This window comes from Meleagris gallopavo, chromosome Z (genome assembly GCF_000146605.3).
Source record: "Meleagris gallopavo isolate NT-WF06-2002-E0010 breed Aviagen turkey brand Nicholas breeding stock chromosome Z, Turkey_5.1, whole genome shotgun sequence".
Classification (NCBI taxonomy): Eukaryota; Metazoa; Chordata; class Aves; order Galliformes; family Phasianidae; genus Meleagris; species Meleagris gallopavo.
In genome coordinates this window covers 26289723-26308452 of record NC_015041.2, presented here as the reverse complement: position 1 = coordinate 26308452, position 18730 = coordinate 26289723, and the positions used below count along the sequence as shown (strand labels likewise).

General features: G+C 39.6%; 1 protein-coding gene across 2 annotated transcripts in view; it reads right to left on the bottom strand.

Annotated features, from left to right (window-relative positions):
• Window positions 1-18730, bottom strand: part of LOC100550263 (lysine-specific demethylase 4C-like) — a 203726-nt gene that overhangs the window by 162104 nt on the left and 22892 nt on the right. For both annotated transcript variants that reach the window (XM_019610469.2, XM_010725643.3), the window contains exon 3: window positions 1622-1797. In XM_019610469.2, the coding sequence (XP_019466014.1) occupies window positions 1622-1797 (176 nt within the window). The remainder of the gene's footprint in view (window positions 1-1621; window positions 1798-18730) is intronic.

Sequence of the window (18730 nt, the reverse complement as noted above, 5' to 3'; positions counted from 1 at the left end):
TTTTCACTGTATGGCTCTAGAAAACAGCCTGTATTTCTGTTTGACACTGAGTAACAAGGATATATAAATTCAGTTACTCTAACAAGTATCTCCACTATGGAATGCAGGTATGCCCATATTTCCCTGTAGACAGGGTGGAGAAGCACGCTGGTTAAATGGTGAATTGAGAATGCCTAAACAAATAAAAGATGCAATGCATTAGACAGCATTAAAACAGACCACAGTGTTAAATGGAGCTATGACTTTCATTCAGGTGTTCATGGCCCTTTCCTCTTTTCCAAAGGAAAGGGATATCACCACAATATTCAAGGAAAGGGAAGCTTTCTTCATAAAGGAATAAAAGTCTTTTTTTATAAGATTGTAAGAGGTCCCAGTTCTTCAATAGCTTAAGAAAAATAAATAATATTAGCAGTGTCACAGGAATTAACATTTTCTCAAGAGCAGTTAGAAGTACTCAGAGAGAGACTCATACCTAATAATTTATTAAAAATTCTCCCAAATGTTCTTGACTTTAAATATGATGTTGTAAACTGCTTTCAGTAAAATAGGTATAAAAACTGAAATCAGAAATGCTTCCCAAATACATTCCTTGATAAGGAATAAAACATACAAAAGCATTGTGCTACATAATAAACCTTCACAGGTATTAAGCATTCTTGAATCTATTTTAAAAAATTGTTTCTTATTCTACCGTGAGTTAATCAAATACACATTTCAACTATACATGAATAGATATCATAGGAATTGTCATAACTTTCTATTTACTCTCTCTTCTAACAGTTATGAACAAATAAATTTAAACAACTACAAAAACAGACTTCCATTCCTACTTATCAGGAAAAGAAATTTTTGTGTGATAACACCACTTTTTTCACAAAACATACAAAAATAAATGTACAGATATTTTTAAATTCAAAAAAAGAGATCAGTTTTCCACTTCTACACATGCATGGATACTAAAGAACATTTTCTAAGAAGCCTCTTCAAGAGTTTTAATCTCATAGTTTTTCTTGATCTTGGTAACACCTCCTCTCCATACATTTTAATTTCTTAAATTAGTTAACAAGATAAACTTTCCTTCAAACTAGGCCTGTATTATTTTGCTTTCTCTAACTCATTATTTTCAAGTATCTTTTCTCTCAATGATTCTTCATGTCACAATCCAAAAATCATTTTCCACCAGTTTTGAGAAATACTGAAGGAGAATATATTGTTTCACACTGGCAAAAGGAATGGGGAAGTATTCCTTCTACCACTTCCCTTTCTCTTCACTCACCAAGCTGAAGCTTTTTTAGCATAGTGCCTAGCCCTTTTCAGCACCTCTTTTTCCTTCCTTAATAGCTGTTTTGCCATACCTAGAACGTGGAAGTTCTCTAAGCACAACTGTGTTCCGGATCACTTTCTTTACTTCCAACATATGCAACAGACACTTTCAACAACAGAAGAAAGATTCATATTGTGATATGCTTCTACAACTACAGAGATAGAAAAACTTCTGTGAGGTATACATTAAAAAAATAGTAATAATAATCACTATCACCCTCTCACCACACTTAAAAGAAATCACAATATAGGAACAAATAAACAGTAGCCATTTTAAGCAAGGACTACATATACATACTTGTCACTGTTGGCCAGCTGCTTGAATTCCTTCACTGTCATTGGCTTTTTCTGAATGTTATATTGTGTGAAGAGCCCTGACTGGCCGGTGACCATCTGCTGAATTGGAGCAGGAATCACCAAATCTTCAATATCATCATAATGTTTTCTTGGCTTCCATTCCTTTGGTGGGATAACCTGAAAATTTGGGTGAAAAATACAGAATATCAACAGCTGCCACACCAATTCCAAATATTATGGAAAATCCACAGAATCAAATATGCCCACATGGTGAACTCACTGCTTACCAGCTGTTACACTTAACTACATGATCATGTAAGTGCTCCTAGATGATACAGAAATTTAAAACAGCCATAACATCATCTTCTGTTGCTCAATTCACAAGCACTAACTCACTAACCCACAGAAATTCAGACGTGCAAACATACCCGTGTAACACAAATGGACAGAAATCCTTTACAATCAGAAAACAATACAGTGCACAAGCACTGCTCACTATGATACAAAATTGTTATCCTCAATACGTAAAAAGCAAACTTCCAGCTGCTCACAAAATTGCGTGATGGGATCTCCTGGGAAACTGTCCTTAAGGGCACGGGTACAGAGTTGGGAGCTCTTTAAGGACACCCTTCTGCAAGTGCAGCAGCTCACCATCCCCCAGCTGAAGAAGTCGAGCAGAGGAGGCAGGCAACCACCATGTCTGAGCAAGGACTTGCAGCTTAAACAGAGGGAAAAAAGGGAAATGTACAGGAAGTGAAAGCAGGGTTGTGTAGCCTGGGAGTAATACAAGGCTGTTGTCTGTGTGTGTAGAGATAGGATCAGGAGAGTCAAAGCACAGATGGAGCTGAATTTGGCAAGAAATGTGAAAGATGACAAGAAGGGGTTCTACATAGGCAGGAGGAGACAGGCCAAGGAGAGTGTTCCCATTCTGATAAAAGGGAATGGAGAACTGGCTTCCTCAGACATAGAAAAAGCCAAGGTGCTCAATAAGTGCTTTGCCTCAATCTTCACTGGTGGTCAGTCTTCCCATGTCTGCCAAGACCATGAATCTCTAGGTGAGGGTGTGGGGAGTAGATTCCATCCCACTGTAACAGAGGAACAAGTCCATAGACCTCCTCATGCAATCGAATGTATATAAGTCCATCAGGTCAGATGATATCCATCCTGGGGATCTACGAGAAATGGCTGATGTGGTTGCTAAGCTGCTCTTCATCATATTGGAAAAATCACAGCTGTCCAAAAATGCCAGGTGACTGGAAAAAGGGAAACTTACTCCCATGTTTAAGAAAGGGAGAAAGGAAGACCCAGTGAGCCTCACCTCTGTGCCTGGGAAGATCATGGAGCAGATCCTCCTAGAAGCTTTGTTAAGGCACATATGAGACAAAAAGGTGATCCAAGACAGCCAGCATGGCTTCACCAAGGCAGATCTTGTCTGAACAATCTGGTGGCCTTCTGTGATGGAGTGATGGCATCAGTGGACCAGAGAAGGGCGACAGGTGTCATCTACCTGGACTTCTGCAAGGCCTTTGACATGGTCCCTCACCACATCCTTCTCTCTAAATTGGAGAGGTGTGGATTTGAAGGATGGACTGTTCAGTGGATTAAGTATTGGTTGGCTAGTCACAGCCAAACGTTCAAGTAGTTCTGTGTCAGAGTGGAGGCCAGTCACAAGAAGTGACCCTCAGGGGTTGGTCTTGAGACCAGTGCTCTTCAGCATCTTCATCAATGACAGAGACAATGGCATCGAGTGCCACCCTCAGCAAGTTTGCAGATGACACCAAGCTGAATGGTGCAGTTGATACACTGGAGGGAAGGGAAGCCATCCGGAGGGACCTGGACAGGCTGAAGAAGCGGGCCCATGAAAACTTAATGAGGTTCAACAAGGTCAAGTACAAGGTGCAGCATTTGGGTAGGGAAAAACTGGGTATTTATACAAACTGGGAGAACTCCTTAAGAACAGCCTTGTGGGAAAGGACTTGGGGATCCTGGCAGATGAGATGTTGGACATGAGCCAGCAGTGTACATCCGCAGCCTGGAAAGCCAGCTGCATTCTGGGCTGCATTAAAAAAGGGGTGGCCAGCAGGGAGAGGGAGGTGATTGTCCCCCTCTACTCAGCTCTTGTGAGGCCCCATCTGGAGTACTGCATCCAGGCCTGGGACCCCCAGTACAGGAAGGACATGGAGCTCTTGGAGCGGGTCCAGAGGAGGGCCACTAAGATGATCAGAGGGCTGGAGCACCTCTCCTATGAAGAAAGGTTGAGGGAACTGGGCTTGTTTAGCTTGGAAAAGAGAAGGCTCCAGAGAGACCTTGTTGTGGCCTTCCAGTACTTGAAGGGAGCTTATAAATAGGAGGGAGAATGGCTGTTTATGAGGGTGGACAGTGATAGGACAAGGGGGAATGGTTTTAAACTGAGACAGGGAAGGTTTAAGTTAGATATTAGGAGGAAGTTTTTCACACAGAGGGTGGTGACGCACTGGAACAGGTTGCCCAAGGAGGTTGTGGATGCCCGATCCCTGGAGGCATTCGAGGCCAGGCTGGATGTGGCTCTGGGCAGCCTGGTCTGGTGGTTGGTGACCCTACGCATAGCAGGGGGGTTAAAACTAGATGATCATTGTAGTCCTTTTCAACCCAGACCATTCTGTATGATTCTATGATTACTACAATTGACAGTCCTTTTTCCAAATGTTGTTTGCTGAATAGAGTATGAATAAATTATTTTTTACTGATATATTTACGAAATTACAGCTAGTTCAGAGAACTGCTGTTTAACGTACACAAAACTGCAGTGTACAGTTCTATTAGAATAGCAGTTTGGACTCATTAAAACATACTGATTTTGTATTAATACAATTTAAAGCTCATAATTAAATATTAAAGCTCTGTGTGGATTAGTCAATTGTAAAGCTAACATTTATTTCAGACATCATCGTTGTCCAAAATCTATTCCTCAGTAGGTACGAAACTGTTATCACTAAAGCCATTTCAAATTTCCAAGAATCCTTGGAGTGTTTTTCAACAGACTGCGTAATTTTGAACATTCCTTTTACTACTTATCTGAAAACAGAAAATTCTCTAGACTTGAAATTGCAAATTTTAAAAGAAAGTTGGAGACAGGTTTGGGGCAGTTTGTTTTATCTTATTGCTTTCCTTATAGCTTTCTTTTTTTTTTTTTAATTTTAATTGACGAAATATCTGGATGCTGTAATTGTGAATTTGCTCCCCTCATTGTAACTGATTTCTTCTGTGGATCTCAGATTTTCATAGGCATTGGCTTGCAAATTTTTAAAGCAACACAGAGCAAGCAGGATGGTTTTTGTAAAAGAATCTCTACTATTTATGAATTACAGAACTTGAATAATTAATTCATATCTTAGAGGTAGCTTTTACTCTACGATAGCTAGATCATTCCTCTAACCAGGCACTTCAGGATTTCATACAACACTGTCCATTAGAGACTGTTATAACATCACTCAATAAAAAGTAAAAAGAGTTAAAAAAAATAAGAGAAAAACACTACTTAGATCATAAGATCATTTGCTACCTTACCAAAGGTTCCAATGTTACCAAAACAATTGTAAGCATGCAAACTGTAATGCTCAAGTACTCAACATCCAACCCTTTGAGAGATCTGGTCAACACCATTCATGGTCATAAGTACATACTAATCTGAATATACCAAGCTAAAGAAAAAAATATCAGTTAATAAAATACTTCCATATCTAAAATTTTGACTTCAAACCAACTTATTTTTTATTCAGTTTTCACATGGATAGAATCCTCTCTGTTCTTTTTTCCTCTCAACTACCATGTGATTTCATTTATATAGGGACTTCAGAGCTTGTTTCAGTGTTTTTAGCTTTTAGGAAAAAAATAATTGTATCATCTTGTGATTTCTACACAGTTCTTTCATGCAAATCTTACGTTACGTTCACATCAGCATAATACCGAATGTTGGTTTGGAAGCAGGGAAGTCATGCATTCAGAATATATGCATAAAAATCAAATATGTGCATAGAGATTTCCATTTTCACTATTATTAAGCATGAACTCATACATTTGGATCAACCAGATGAATACTGAAAAGCAAAATTTGCATTATCTTCTTTAATTCAAGGTCAGTGTGTTCTAAGTGATTAAAACACTTTTTGTAAACATTGGTTCAAAATATTCACTTTCAACTATCTGAAATATGTTTATGATTGTCATTACTCATTAGAAAAGTGAATTGTGTGAGTGATATGCTAAGCATCATTTAAATGAAAACAAAGTCTCCACCCCAAATAATTTACTTTTTCTAACAAAGGTCAGAGCAAGGAATAGAGATATTAAAACATTATATCTAAAATGACATGTAGTCATGGGCCGTATCACAGTTGGAAATAATGACTAGGTCAAGTTTTTTACTACTGACCTGTGCCAGTGAAGCCTCTTCACATTCACTTTAAAAATGAACAACCTTTTCAAAGTCAGGCAAATTATGTTTATGTTATGAAAGCAAGTTAGATTAAAATCATCAATCAAGTGTTTGATGTTCAAATATAAAATAGAAAAACTAAGGCAGAGTTTTCTCATTTATCTATATTTACAGCAAATAGCCGAAGTATATTTACATTGACCGATGTTACTTAGGGAATATGTATTCAGTTTTAGATAACAAATGTCGCAGTTATAAACTACCATTCATTTTTCCCTATGAAGCTGCATATTATAGAACTGAGATTATTTCAGAATGCTGTCAACGGATACAATTTGTATTAAATCCTCTTTTGTGTACTGGTAATCTCCTGTTGTACATCTGATTCTGCACAGCACTGGCTACTATTTCTATGTGGCTAGTTTCATTCAAAATCTGAAAAAGTTGTTTTTCTTCTGCTTGTCAATGTATACCTTCAGTGCAATGTTCCAAAATTTACTTTCCCACTTGTCAATTTGTTTGCAAATTCATTTAAGTGCTTTGTTCCACATAAGAGCAGTTTGAGGCTCCAGAACAATTCTTAGTCAAGAAAGAGCAATTAATCTATCAGTGTACTTTATTTTTCACTTATTTTGTGGCTTTCCTTTTTAAGAAAAGGACTCTCTGTAACAGAGAACTAAAATGCGTTATTCCATGCTTTCAAAAGCCTGATTGAAATCTTTTAGCCAATCTGCTTTAGGGTGTACAGTATATCATCTGTCTAGGAATGGTTTTAATACTGTCTTTCTAGTGCCTCTATTGTCTACTTCACGTATATTAATAGGAACTTTACAGAATTATAGAATAGTTTGGATTGGAAGGGACCTTAAAGATTATCCAGCCCCACAGTTCAACCAGAGAACCAGCCAGTGCCAGTATCATTTGTCCCTATAAGCAAGACGAAGAAATGTCCACAGAAGTCAATTTAGCAAAGAGAGAAGGTTCTAAGTTTGGAGAAGAAGTAGGGCCTTCACAAAGGCGGCAGGAGGAAGAGATAGAAACTACCCAACTCCTAATTTTGATTGAGCTTCAAGGTACGCAAAAAGATTACAGCCATCAGCCAGGGAGCACACAGTCATATGGCTGCTCTAGTGGTGGGATGGTGCTTCCAGCAGTCAGGATTTAGTGGGCAGTAAAGCCAAGCAGCTGGGATCTCTTTCTCGCAAAAATGGCAGTGACAAAGAGTTGGAAAGGGGACACACTTTTGTCAGACATGAGGAAAAGATAACCCAAGGAAGACCTGGTATTTAACCCACGCAAATGGTACACCATGGAGAAAAGTATCCTGTACTTAAGGGAATTAGCTATGGTAGAAATTGTAAGTGCAATTAACCTGGATGATAATACCCACTTCCAAGATCCAGATGACATCAGGTATACATGACTTATGTGGCAGAGCATTGCATGGAATGAATCATCATCGTATGCCAGCACCCTGGCAAGAGTGAGGTGGGAAGATGACAAAAAAACAACTGCGGATGACAATATGAAGATAGTCTCTCTTCTTCCCTACAGGCCTGTGTCTCAGCTCCGGAGAAAGTGGTTCAATGGCTCCTCCACCTGTACAAACCAGTACTTCTTTCATTAGAAGTAAGCAATACTTTGCCAGAGAGAGAGGATATATTGGGTACACACACTGCATACCATCCCGTGGCTTCACCTACACGATCACAGAGAGGATATGAGTAAATGGGATGAAAAACCCACTTCAGTTCTACAGGCATGTGTATGTGAGACGCATGAGAAAACAACTGCAAAAGAGGGTCCTTCTGTCCCAGTTTCCAGCAGGCAGTTCTCCAAACAGAGAAGATGGTCTGATCTTTCCTCTGAGGTTGACAAAGTGTCTTCAGGTTCTCACACATGAGAACTGAATAATGAATACAATAACCAGAACTAGAAAGACCGTGCCTCCAACCAGGTAGAGGAAAGGGACAATTAGGTTTATTGGGCTATGTGGATTTGGTGATCTGGGACACCAGAACCACAGAAAAATCAGGCACTAGTTGTCACTGGTGTGCAACATACTTCAATGCTATCCAGTTATTAAAGAGTAAAACGCATCTGAATTTCTAGATTGACAGGTAGATCTGAAGAGTTGCCTGTATTGGAGGCTAAAGAGGGCCTAACAAGAAATGAGTGGCAAAAGCACCCCACTGTGACTGACCAAGAGGCTCTGTGCATCCTTGGTATAGAGGAAGACGGACTTCAAGTACCCAAGTACCCAAAAGTATCAGTGGGTTTTCAGTATAGCTACTGCAGAGATGGAGAACATTAAACAGCTGTCTATCTTGCCTAGTCTCATAGATGACCCTTCTGTTGCGGGGTTACTAACAGTAGAGCAGCTGGTGTCAACCACTACTACATCAGTGCACTGGCAGCAATTCAGCACCAACCAGGACTCTCTAATTCCATTCACTGACTGATTCACCAACTGGAGAATCACGTTGTAACCAGCAAGACTCGCTCACTCTTCAGCAGTCCCATATGGCCAGTGCAAAAGCCCAATGGAGAGTGGAGGTGAGGTTAACAGTGGACTACCATGGCTGAATGAAGTCACACCACCGCTAAGTGCTGCTATGTCAGCCATTCTACAACTCCAATTAGAAGTGCAGCTAAGGGTAGCAGAGTGGTATTCCACAACTGACATTGCTAAATCATTTTCTCAGTCCGTTCAGCAGCAGAGTGCAGGTCACTTCAGAAGTGGAATCACAGTTCCTACTATTTGTTACAGGCTGATCCAGACTGCACTGGAACAGTGGGAATCTCCTGAACACCCACAGTATACTGAAGATATCATCATGTGAAGCAAAACAGCACAATAAGTTTTCGAGAAAGGGAAGAAAATAACTCATCCTTCTAAAACACGTTTTTGTCATAATGCAAAGTAAACCTGGAAAAGGCTTGTCAGGGAAGTGGTCATTGCATTGAGTTGCCTATGTTCAATAAGCATATAGCCAATGGTCACAAATACACTGTCTCATTTTTGAGTGGTTACCGTGGTTTAACTTGACAGAATGTAAAAAACAGGTGCTCTCCACAGCAGCCAGGGAAAATGACCCCACTTTGAGCCTTTGTCAAAAAGCAGTGGGGGGGACTCAAAGTTGCCCTCTACGGTTTTGGTAATGGGGACACAGAGAATCCACCGCCCACTGCACTCCAAATGAAAAAGAGATACTAGCAGCATAGGAAGGGGTCCAAGCAGCTTTGGTAGTAGTTTATGTTGAAGAACAGCTCCCCCTTGCAATCCAACTGCCTATGCTGGGCTGGACATTCAAAGGGAGGGAATAAGAGACTATTTCTGACAGATATACAAGTCCAGGCAAGTCTTGGACGAGTTGACTTGCAGGCCAGGTGCAGTGAGAGATAAACAGCTGCCAGAGATAATCACCTGCTAAATGGTCTATGAGCAGCCTTCTGTGGGCACATATCTAGGGAGATAGGTGCTCAATAGGTGCTCAATGTGACTCTTATCTAAGTGCCAGGAATGCAGTGGTGGCAGAAGAAACAAAAAAAAAAAAGGCACCAACAGTCAAGGAGGGGTATGCTCAATATAGGATGCCCCATGGCATGATACTTGCCTGATTCTCCTGGGCCTGCTATCTGACACCTGCTTGTTTCTCCTGGACCAGCTGTCAGTTGCCTACTGCTTACCTGCTTGCTGCCTAAGGCCAGCCATTTTGCCACCACCTCCACCTGCCCCTACTACTGCATCAGCCTTGGACCATCAGGATGGTGCACAACAGCATCCACTGGGTCCTTAGTGGTGACTATCCTGCATTACATAATTCTTGCTTTTTTCCTACTTTTCCTATTGCCTGCCTTCCCTTCCCCATCACCCTAATTTGTATTAATTGCCAGCCTTTCCCTTCCCTATCACTTTAATTGATAAAACTGCTTGGATGACATTTGACTTCCCCTGTGTCTCAATTTCGTGCTGAATGTATGAAAGAATTTCCCTTCTCGCTCTGATGACAGAGGGTCCCATCCACACATCATGCAATTGATGCAATGGTGGAGCAAAGGGATTGCAAAGATCACACAGTGGGCTCGAATAAGAAATCCCAGTCATCCAGACATCTTAAAGTGATTACGAAAACCAACATGTTAGAATATCGACAGAAGAGGAGCTGACACGTGCTGAAGAAGCTCTGCTACATAAGAAATTGACCAAAAATGAGAAGAAACACTGATGGGTCCTGTTGCATTGTGGGAGAGCATAGGAGATAGAGTCCAACACAATGAGCTGCAGAAACTACTGAAGGAAAGGGCGTATCAATTTGCAGAGATGAAAGCCACCCTGTCAACTTTACACATGTCTGAATGAGAAAAGTAGCCAGTGCTCTACCTCTACACTGACTCCTGGACAGTGGCAAATGCCCTGTGGGAGTTGTTACAGCAATGGAAGCCAAACTGGCAGTGCAGGCGCAAACCCATCCGTGCTGCTGCACTGTGGACATTGCAACCCAGGCAAAGAACATGGTCATAAAGATACTCCACACAGATGTTCACATACCAAAGAGCTGTGCCACTGAAGAACATCAAAACAACGAGCAGGTGGATTGGCCCACTAGGACTGAAGTGGCTCAGGTAGATCTGGACTGGCAATATAGGAGTGAACTATTTTCAGCTCAGTGAACCCAAGACACTGCAGGCTATAATGGACAAGAAGTAACCTAGATGGGCTTGGGATCAAGGGGTGGGATTGACTATGTATGCTATTGCACAGATTACGCATGATAGCCGAACATCATTCAGTGGGGGTAATTCTTTGTGCATCACTTGTTATATACATATATTTGTCACAATTAATATACTAATTAATATACTTTTCAAATATACTTTTTCTCTATCTTAGTAAATAATTTTATCTCAACTTACGAGTTCTACTTTTTTTTATTATTGTCTTCCTCCGTCCCACTGAGAAGGGGAGTGACTGAACAACTGCATGGTGCTGAGCCACCTGCTGGTTTAAAGCACAACATTTGCTCTAACACGTCCACGATCTTCTTAAATAAAGGGCTGTGACTGTGTGCTTACCCTAACCTCCTCTTTCAGCCTGCCTGTTAAACGCACGGCCTTCCTCAGTGAAACTTGAGTGACTACAGTTTTGGGCTGGATTATGTAGAATAATTATTGGAGATGACTTGTTGACATGTTCTCCCTCATCAGAGTATAGTGTACAGAGTACAGAGGAAGCCATTAGGGTGGAATATGCTATGATGCTGCTGTGAATATACAAGCAGTGTTTCATGATAGCTCCCTAAGCAACCCAACATGTACCCCTAAATGTTAGTAACAGGGGAGCTCAGTATGTTGACTCTAAGAGATACAGCACAGAAGGCAGAGTGGAACGCAAACAACACAGCCAGGCTCTGTCATAACATTGCAAGGATGGGAACGTGGTGGTACCATAGAACAGATAAACTTCATAGTTGTCACTGTAAGTCAGCAGCTTTTCATTTTTCCATTGTAACAATCACACAAAGATATGTATGACTAAAGCACTCAGGAAAGTAGTATAAAAATGGCTTAAGAGAGGAGAAACTTGGGGGAAGATGCCATCCATTGCGAACTAGTCAGGAGGACATGGCTGACTTCACAGACTTCTTACCTACTGGCTAAGATTCACACAATCAGTTTTACCAAGTGCTTTTCCAGGAAACTTAGAAATCTCTACAGAATCGTTCCATAATTTAACTTGTTTGCAGTAAGATGTTTTCTTCCCATTCTTGGTATTCGCATGTGCTCTGTAAAGTGTGTTTATCACTGTCAGCACAAAAGAATCTATAATCTGTTGCTTCAATAAAGCACTATACATTAAGCATATACATGAGACTTCTCACTGAGCATGACCAAACGCCTTAAGGGTGGCTTTTTTTTGCTCATTGGAACGTGACTAAATAAAGGTGCTTCACACTACAGTTGAATCCAAGAGCACAGGATCATCGAATCGCAAGGGCTAGAAGGGACCTCTGGACACAGTACTCAAAGTGAGGCCTCACCCTCACACTCTACTTTTTTTTTTTTCCCCTCTTTCAATCTTTAAGTCTGTCAGCTTTGACATATTTCCTCTGAGTACACTTATGTCACACCCTGAAAAGCATATACATTTTAGTTTTCCCCTCACAGTATGTATAAGCCTTACAGTCATCATATTCCTATTTATATATACACACTCCTGCACAGGCAAGAGGTCTTTTACTCCCTATGTCCGTATATAAGTCTGAAGTGTTAGTTAAGAAGTACTACTCTGTTTTATGTTCTCTGTTCAGAGGTTAAATGGCAGTTTCTGCGTGCGTATAGAGCTCTTCTTGAAGTCTTTCTTTCTCTTCATCCTTGAGTTTATACATTCCCTGGTTCTGGACTTGATACAGTCCCTCTGAGTTTATTTTGAAGTACCATCAAAAGGAAAAAAAATATATTTATTCTTATTATTTAAAATTCAATTTCCACAATTCAGAAAATGTGCCTTTACTACAGCGCAAATTACTGACTTTGAAAGATTTTGAACATACTTAGTTCCTTGGTCTGCTGAAATTTATATATGCATATATATGCATAATATTATGTAGTTTTTAAAGAATAAACATTGAAATGTATTAATTTTTAAGACAACTAAATAATACCTAACTGAGTAGAAACAGCTAAAAATACTTTGACTATTATTCTAACAGCAAGCAGATGAAGGGGAAAACAGACCTGCCTGTAGTGGTTACAAAGGCCCTTCCTAAGTCACGGTATGATGAGAGGTGATGGCTTCAAATTGCATCAGAGGACGTTCAGCTTTGGTGTTAGGAGAAAATTATTCTCACAATGAGTGGTGAAGCATTGGAACAGGCTACTCAGGGAGGTGGTGGCATCACCATCCCTAGAGATACAAGGAAAGAGCAGATGTCACAATGAGCAACTGAGGTCTATAGTGGTTACACACATAGGCTGATGGTTGGACTGGATGATCTTAGTGATCCCTGCCAATATCTTAATTTATATATCTAATGATCAATATAATTAATCATTTTATAATAGTTTTATTATTCTCTCTTTTATCATATGCATTAGTCCAGGTGTTCTGTGCATCCAGGTCAGCACATATCCCGTACATAAATACATATATACAGATAGAGAAAAATATTTCTAGTGCTCCTGAGAATCATATATGTACATGAAGAAAAGTTCCACAAACAGTTTGGAATTCTGATGATAAAACAGTCCTAGGAACCTGGATCCATTCATTTCTTTCCAAGAGTATTTTCTCTTCATAGGATAACACTGTATTGGCCAAAAATAGAGATGCACACATTTTCAGTCACATAAGCACAAGGGCATTAACTTTAAACTGAACCCAATTACACTATATAAAATATCACAAATCTATGACTACATAATCAAATTCTACTCTTGTATGCTTCATTTCAGTGATTTCAGTAGAAACAGCACGAAATTCCAAGAGCTATGAAAGTAGTATCAACCTCTTAAAACCAAATCTTGGAATTGCAATTCAAACTAAGTTAATTTCCAGCTTCTTTTAATTGCACATTAGTACAATTTGAGAGAACAATAATCTGTAGCCAAATATTTCCATGCCTACTATCTGATAATGAGATGTAATAACCATCTCATTCAAAGGTGAAATTGAAAACAGTGTAGTTAGGATAAAGCAACAAAATAAATAGCTATACTTTGACAATTGCAATGACACAAAGATCCACCCTTAAGGAAATCCTGTCAGAAAAGAAAAAGTTTCCATTTGAATTCAGTTTAAAAAAAGTGTTCCTTGAAAATTTAAGAATACAGTTTAAGCAACATTTGCTAGATGCGTACACTAGAATTAACCATCTACTTTTCCTTCTAATCCTGAAAATGTAATTCATTTGAATTACTAAAATGTATTCCCCAGTCATTTTCAACTCAGTTACAGGATTCTAATCTACAGTCGTGCAGTACAATACCAGAGTACATATGAAAAGAATAAGTAAGACAACAACCTCCTGTGTTAAAGTAAGTCAGATACATTAGAAGCATGCAACCACTTTACAGCCAAAATCTGTATTACAAGTCTGTAAAATACTGAGACATTTGCTATATAAAAAGAAGTCATTTCATACATGTCTAACCTAAACAGAATAGTACAGCTTTGGTCCATTACAGCATTCAGTTGGGATGTTTCAGCTTTAGAAAGTTTACAGGAAAGCTACAAATCTACAAAACCACACTTCAAACACTAAGTGTCTCTTTTTTTAAAGTGACAGCATGAGTAAATACTAACATTACCTGGTTGCAAATAGAGATTAATTGTGGATAGTAGGAAAGGAACCAGAACTGAGCTAAGGAGGTAAATCAGAACAATTACAAAAGTTATATCCAAGCAGTAATCTGAGGAATACATACAATCTTGCCATTATTTCATTGAGAGAAATTCATTACTTCACTTTGTAGTGGCTGAAATTTTGCAACCAAGAATGGCAGAACATAGAAACTTCCTTCCCTAGACATCCTGACGTTCATATACAAAAATTACTAGTCTACTGGAATTAAATTTTAGACCCCTGGTTAATGTTAAATATAACAGCAGCCAAAGAGGAGCGTTTATCATCTGCTTCAAGCTGATGACCAGGACACTTAGCTGTTCCAATCTTTCACAGGTGTGAAAAGAACAAGTACACAGGAAAAAAGATACAGGAAATAAATTGTCCTAATTAAGATCTCAAAAATATGCTTGGATGCTTGTATATCCATTTGAAGGTTTGCAGTATCATGTCTGATGATGTAGCTAATAAGAAGTGCCAAAGAGAACCATTTAACTTTGTTTTCCTTTAAAATGAAATGGATGGGGTACATTTTCTTTTTCAAGTGAAACTGATTTTTAAATACTCCTGCACAAATAGATTAGTTACATTCTAGGAAAAACAACGCATGATAAAATGTCAGTTAATTTTTTGTTAATTTTTTTTTCCAAACATAAAATACAGTAATATTGGCATCTGCTATAATTTCCTTATATACCCAGAGATAGCAAGGAACACAGTCTGTGCGTACTTGTTGATTATACAACATACCAAAGGAAACTACCCACATTCAACAAATAAGTATCAATAAAGAAAGCATAGAAGCTGGTCAGAAAGTTTATTTTTCTTTGGGTATGAGAACCCACTAACAAGAGAAATAAAAATAGTTAAGTAGGTAGTATAGAAAAAAAGTATTTTTTAATGTCAAAGATAGTAACAGAGATATAGTGTCTTGCCCACATACACATTAATATATAGGTAGATCTGTTGAGACCGATCTTGCTGGTAAGTTTACTGTTAAAGACGAGGTCTGTAATAGTTAATTCCCACAAACATTTCGTAACATGGCTGATTATAAGAAACAGGAAAAAAACCGTGACTTTAGTTTATCTTATTTCTACTTCTGTTTGTAGAGAAGAGTTTGAAAATGTTCCCTGACCTGGGAAAAAGTTTTCAAAGTTTGAGATATTCAGCAAAGTTTGTTTCTCTTCTCTCAACTTTAAGTATCTCAATTTCACTCTAATAGCTTAAAATTCCAGTAATGAGGAGAGCCTCTCCCAACTGCAATTTAAAATAACTAAGTTAGGATTTCTAGACATGGTGTGCTGTTCATTTCGAAAGTGACAAAACACATAAGGCACAAATGGGACGCAACGCTAAATTACATCAGATCTATTCTCTGACAACAACTCTCCATTAGGGGAGGAGTAACTACTGTAAGATTCTGGATATACCACTGCTTGAAGACATACTTACTGCTTTCTTTGTCTCAGACTTTACTACTACGACCAATTATTTACCGCTTACCCAGACCACTGAACTGGAAGACAGACAGGGAACAGAATGAAACCTTTAAAATCCTGGGAGAAACAGTTAGTGACCTACTACTCCACTTGAATATACACAAACCCATGCATGACTGGGATCTACCCAAGGGTACTAATGGAGCTGGCAGAAGTGCTCACCAGGCCACTTTCCTTAGTGCTGGCCAAACAGGAAGGTCCCAGTTGACTTGGGCTTACTGAACATGACGATTTTCTACCATGAAGGAGGATCCACAGCACTACTGGCCTGTCAGACTTACTTCTGTACCAGGGAAAGTCACGGAATGTCATCAACAGCATATACTGGACAACTGGCTGATCAAACTCAGTCAGAATAGATTAATGAAGGACAGGTCCTGCTTGACTAACCTGGTCTACCTCTATGATAATATCACCTGCTTAGGTAGATAAAGAAAGAAAGCTGTGCATGTTGTTTACTTGAGCTTTCACATAGCATTTGCTAGTGTCTCCCACAGTATCCTCCTGGAGAAACCAGCAGCACACTGCTTGGACAGATGTGCTGAGTGCTGGGCAAAAGCCTTTCTGGATGCCCAGGCCCCAGGGGTTCTTGTGAATGAAGCTAAAAGTAGTTTGCACATGGTTACAACCAGTGTTACCTATGGCTCAGTAAGGCAGCCAGTCTCATTTAACATTTTTATCAACTACCTGGACAAGGAGATTGGGTGCAGCCACACTAAGTTCCCAGATTACATTATGCTGAGTGGGAATGTTGATCTGCTTGAAGGTAGGAAGGCTGTGCAGAAGGATCTGGATAGGCTGCATCAGTGGGCAACAATCAGTCATATGGCATTCAACAAGCCTAAGTGCTGGGTTCACTGCTTGGGTCATAACAATCCCACACACCTGTATGGGCTTGGGGAAATGTAGTTGGCAGGAAAGGACCTAGGGAGGCAAGTCAACAGCCAGCTATACATGAGCCCATACTCCTAAGAAGGTGAACAGCATCCTGGCCTGCATGAAAAAAAGTAGCCAGTAGGACTAGGAAAGAGATTGTCCCTCTATACTCAAGCACTGGTGATGCTGCACATGGAGTACCTCTTCAATTTCGTGTCCCTTGCTGCAAGGAGGATGCTGAGTTGCTCTAGGACATGCAGAAAAACAACAATAGAATCAGTTAAAGGTCTGGAAATTTATGTGGAGTGATTGAGAGAACTGAGGTTGCCTGGCCTGGAAAAAAGGAGAGACATCATCATTCTCTACAGCTACCTGAAAGAAGGTAGCAGCAAATAAGCCAGCCTCTTTATTCAGCTGGCAAAACATAAGGAAATGGCTTCAAGTTACAGGAGGGGAGATTTAGACTGGATATTAGGAAGAATTTGTTCTCAGGAGTGGTTAGGCACTGGAACAAGCTGCTCAGGGAAGTGGAGTCACCATCTCCAAAGGTATTCAATAAACATGCAGGTGTGTCACCTAGTGACATGGTTCAGTGGTAGATCTGGTAGACAGGTGAATGGTTGAACTTCGTGATCTTTAAGAGAATGTTCTACAATTTTATTCTACATCTAATTCTCATTATAAAAAAAGAATCACCACTAAAAAGTAAACAAATATGAATTTAATCTCAGTAGTGCTTCACTAACCTTAAAGCATATAGCTACTGACTGTAGTGGGATTATCTGCTTCAGTATGGTTATATGCAAGCCTAAGGGACTGTATTTGCCATCTGACAGATGAGGATTTTCTAGTTTACGGTAACACCTCTCCTTTTATATACTCCACACACAAAAGGTACTCCAAGAGTAATGTCTCCTATTTTATGATGTTGGCTAATGATATTAGAAACAGATACTGGTGGTACAGCAGTTTTCTATTACATACTATTGCTGTGCGACAGACAGCAGCAGAAGGTCAGTCTGACAAAATGGTGTCAGACATCAAAGTGCATATAAAGCAAAGGTGGCTTACTGAATTTCTCCTTCCGGAAAAAAACACACTCGCTAACATTCATCAGTGCTTGATTGAATGCTTCTGGAGACCAAAGAGTGGATGTCAGTATAGCTATAACAGTTATGTTCCACCCCTTCAATTCTGATAAGATTTTCAGTGTATTATCATTTTCACATTAAGAAGATATAGCTATATGCTAGATGGTGCAGAGCTGTCACACCATGAAATGAAGTGACCCCAGTTTGGGGTTCACTTTACAACCAGGAAACTATATATGGAAATAAATATTGACATCAACATGTTGGAAACAATTGTGGCAATATTGGAATATCACAAAGTTTGCACTAGGTGAGCACCAGAGTGCTCCTACAGGACCACAGAGAACATCATATGCAAGTTTGTCAGGATAGTGGTGACAGTTTCCTGGATCACATCACTAATGGTGATGAGACATCGTATCACCACAATAAGCTGGAGTCAAAAATGGCAGTCCATGGAGTGGCAGTTTGTGAATTTCTCATCAAATATTAAGACCTAGAAGGTAAAGCGATGTTTATTGTCTTTTAGAATAGGAAAGGGATGATTCTTCTCAACTTCATGCAACCCAAATAAACAATCAACTCTGCTACAACACGACAGTGACTAAGCTGAAGGCTTGAATTTCCAAAATCAGGACAGAGAAGAAAACAACCATTTTCTTGTCACATGGTAACACCAGGCCCCATACCAGACTAAAGACCATGAAGCAGCTTCCAATCTTGGCTGGACTGTCCTACTACAGTCTGGATTTCACACATTCTGACTTCCAACCATTTGGGCCAATAAAAAATGGTAGTGCATGGGCAACATTTTCCTAGCAACAATGCCATCACAGTAGCTACGAAAAATGGGTTAACTCCACTGGGGCACTTTTTTTTTTT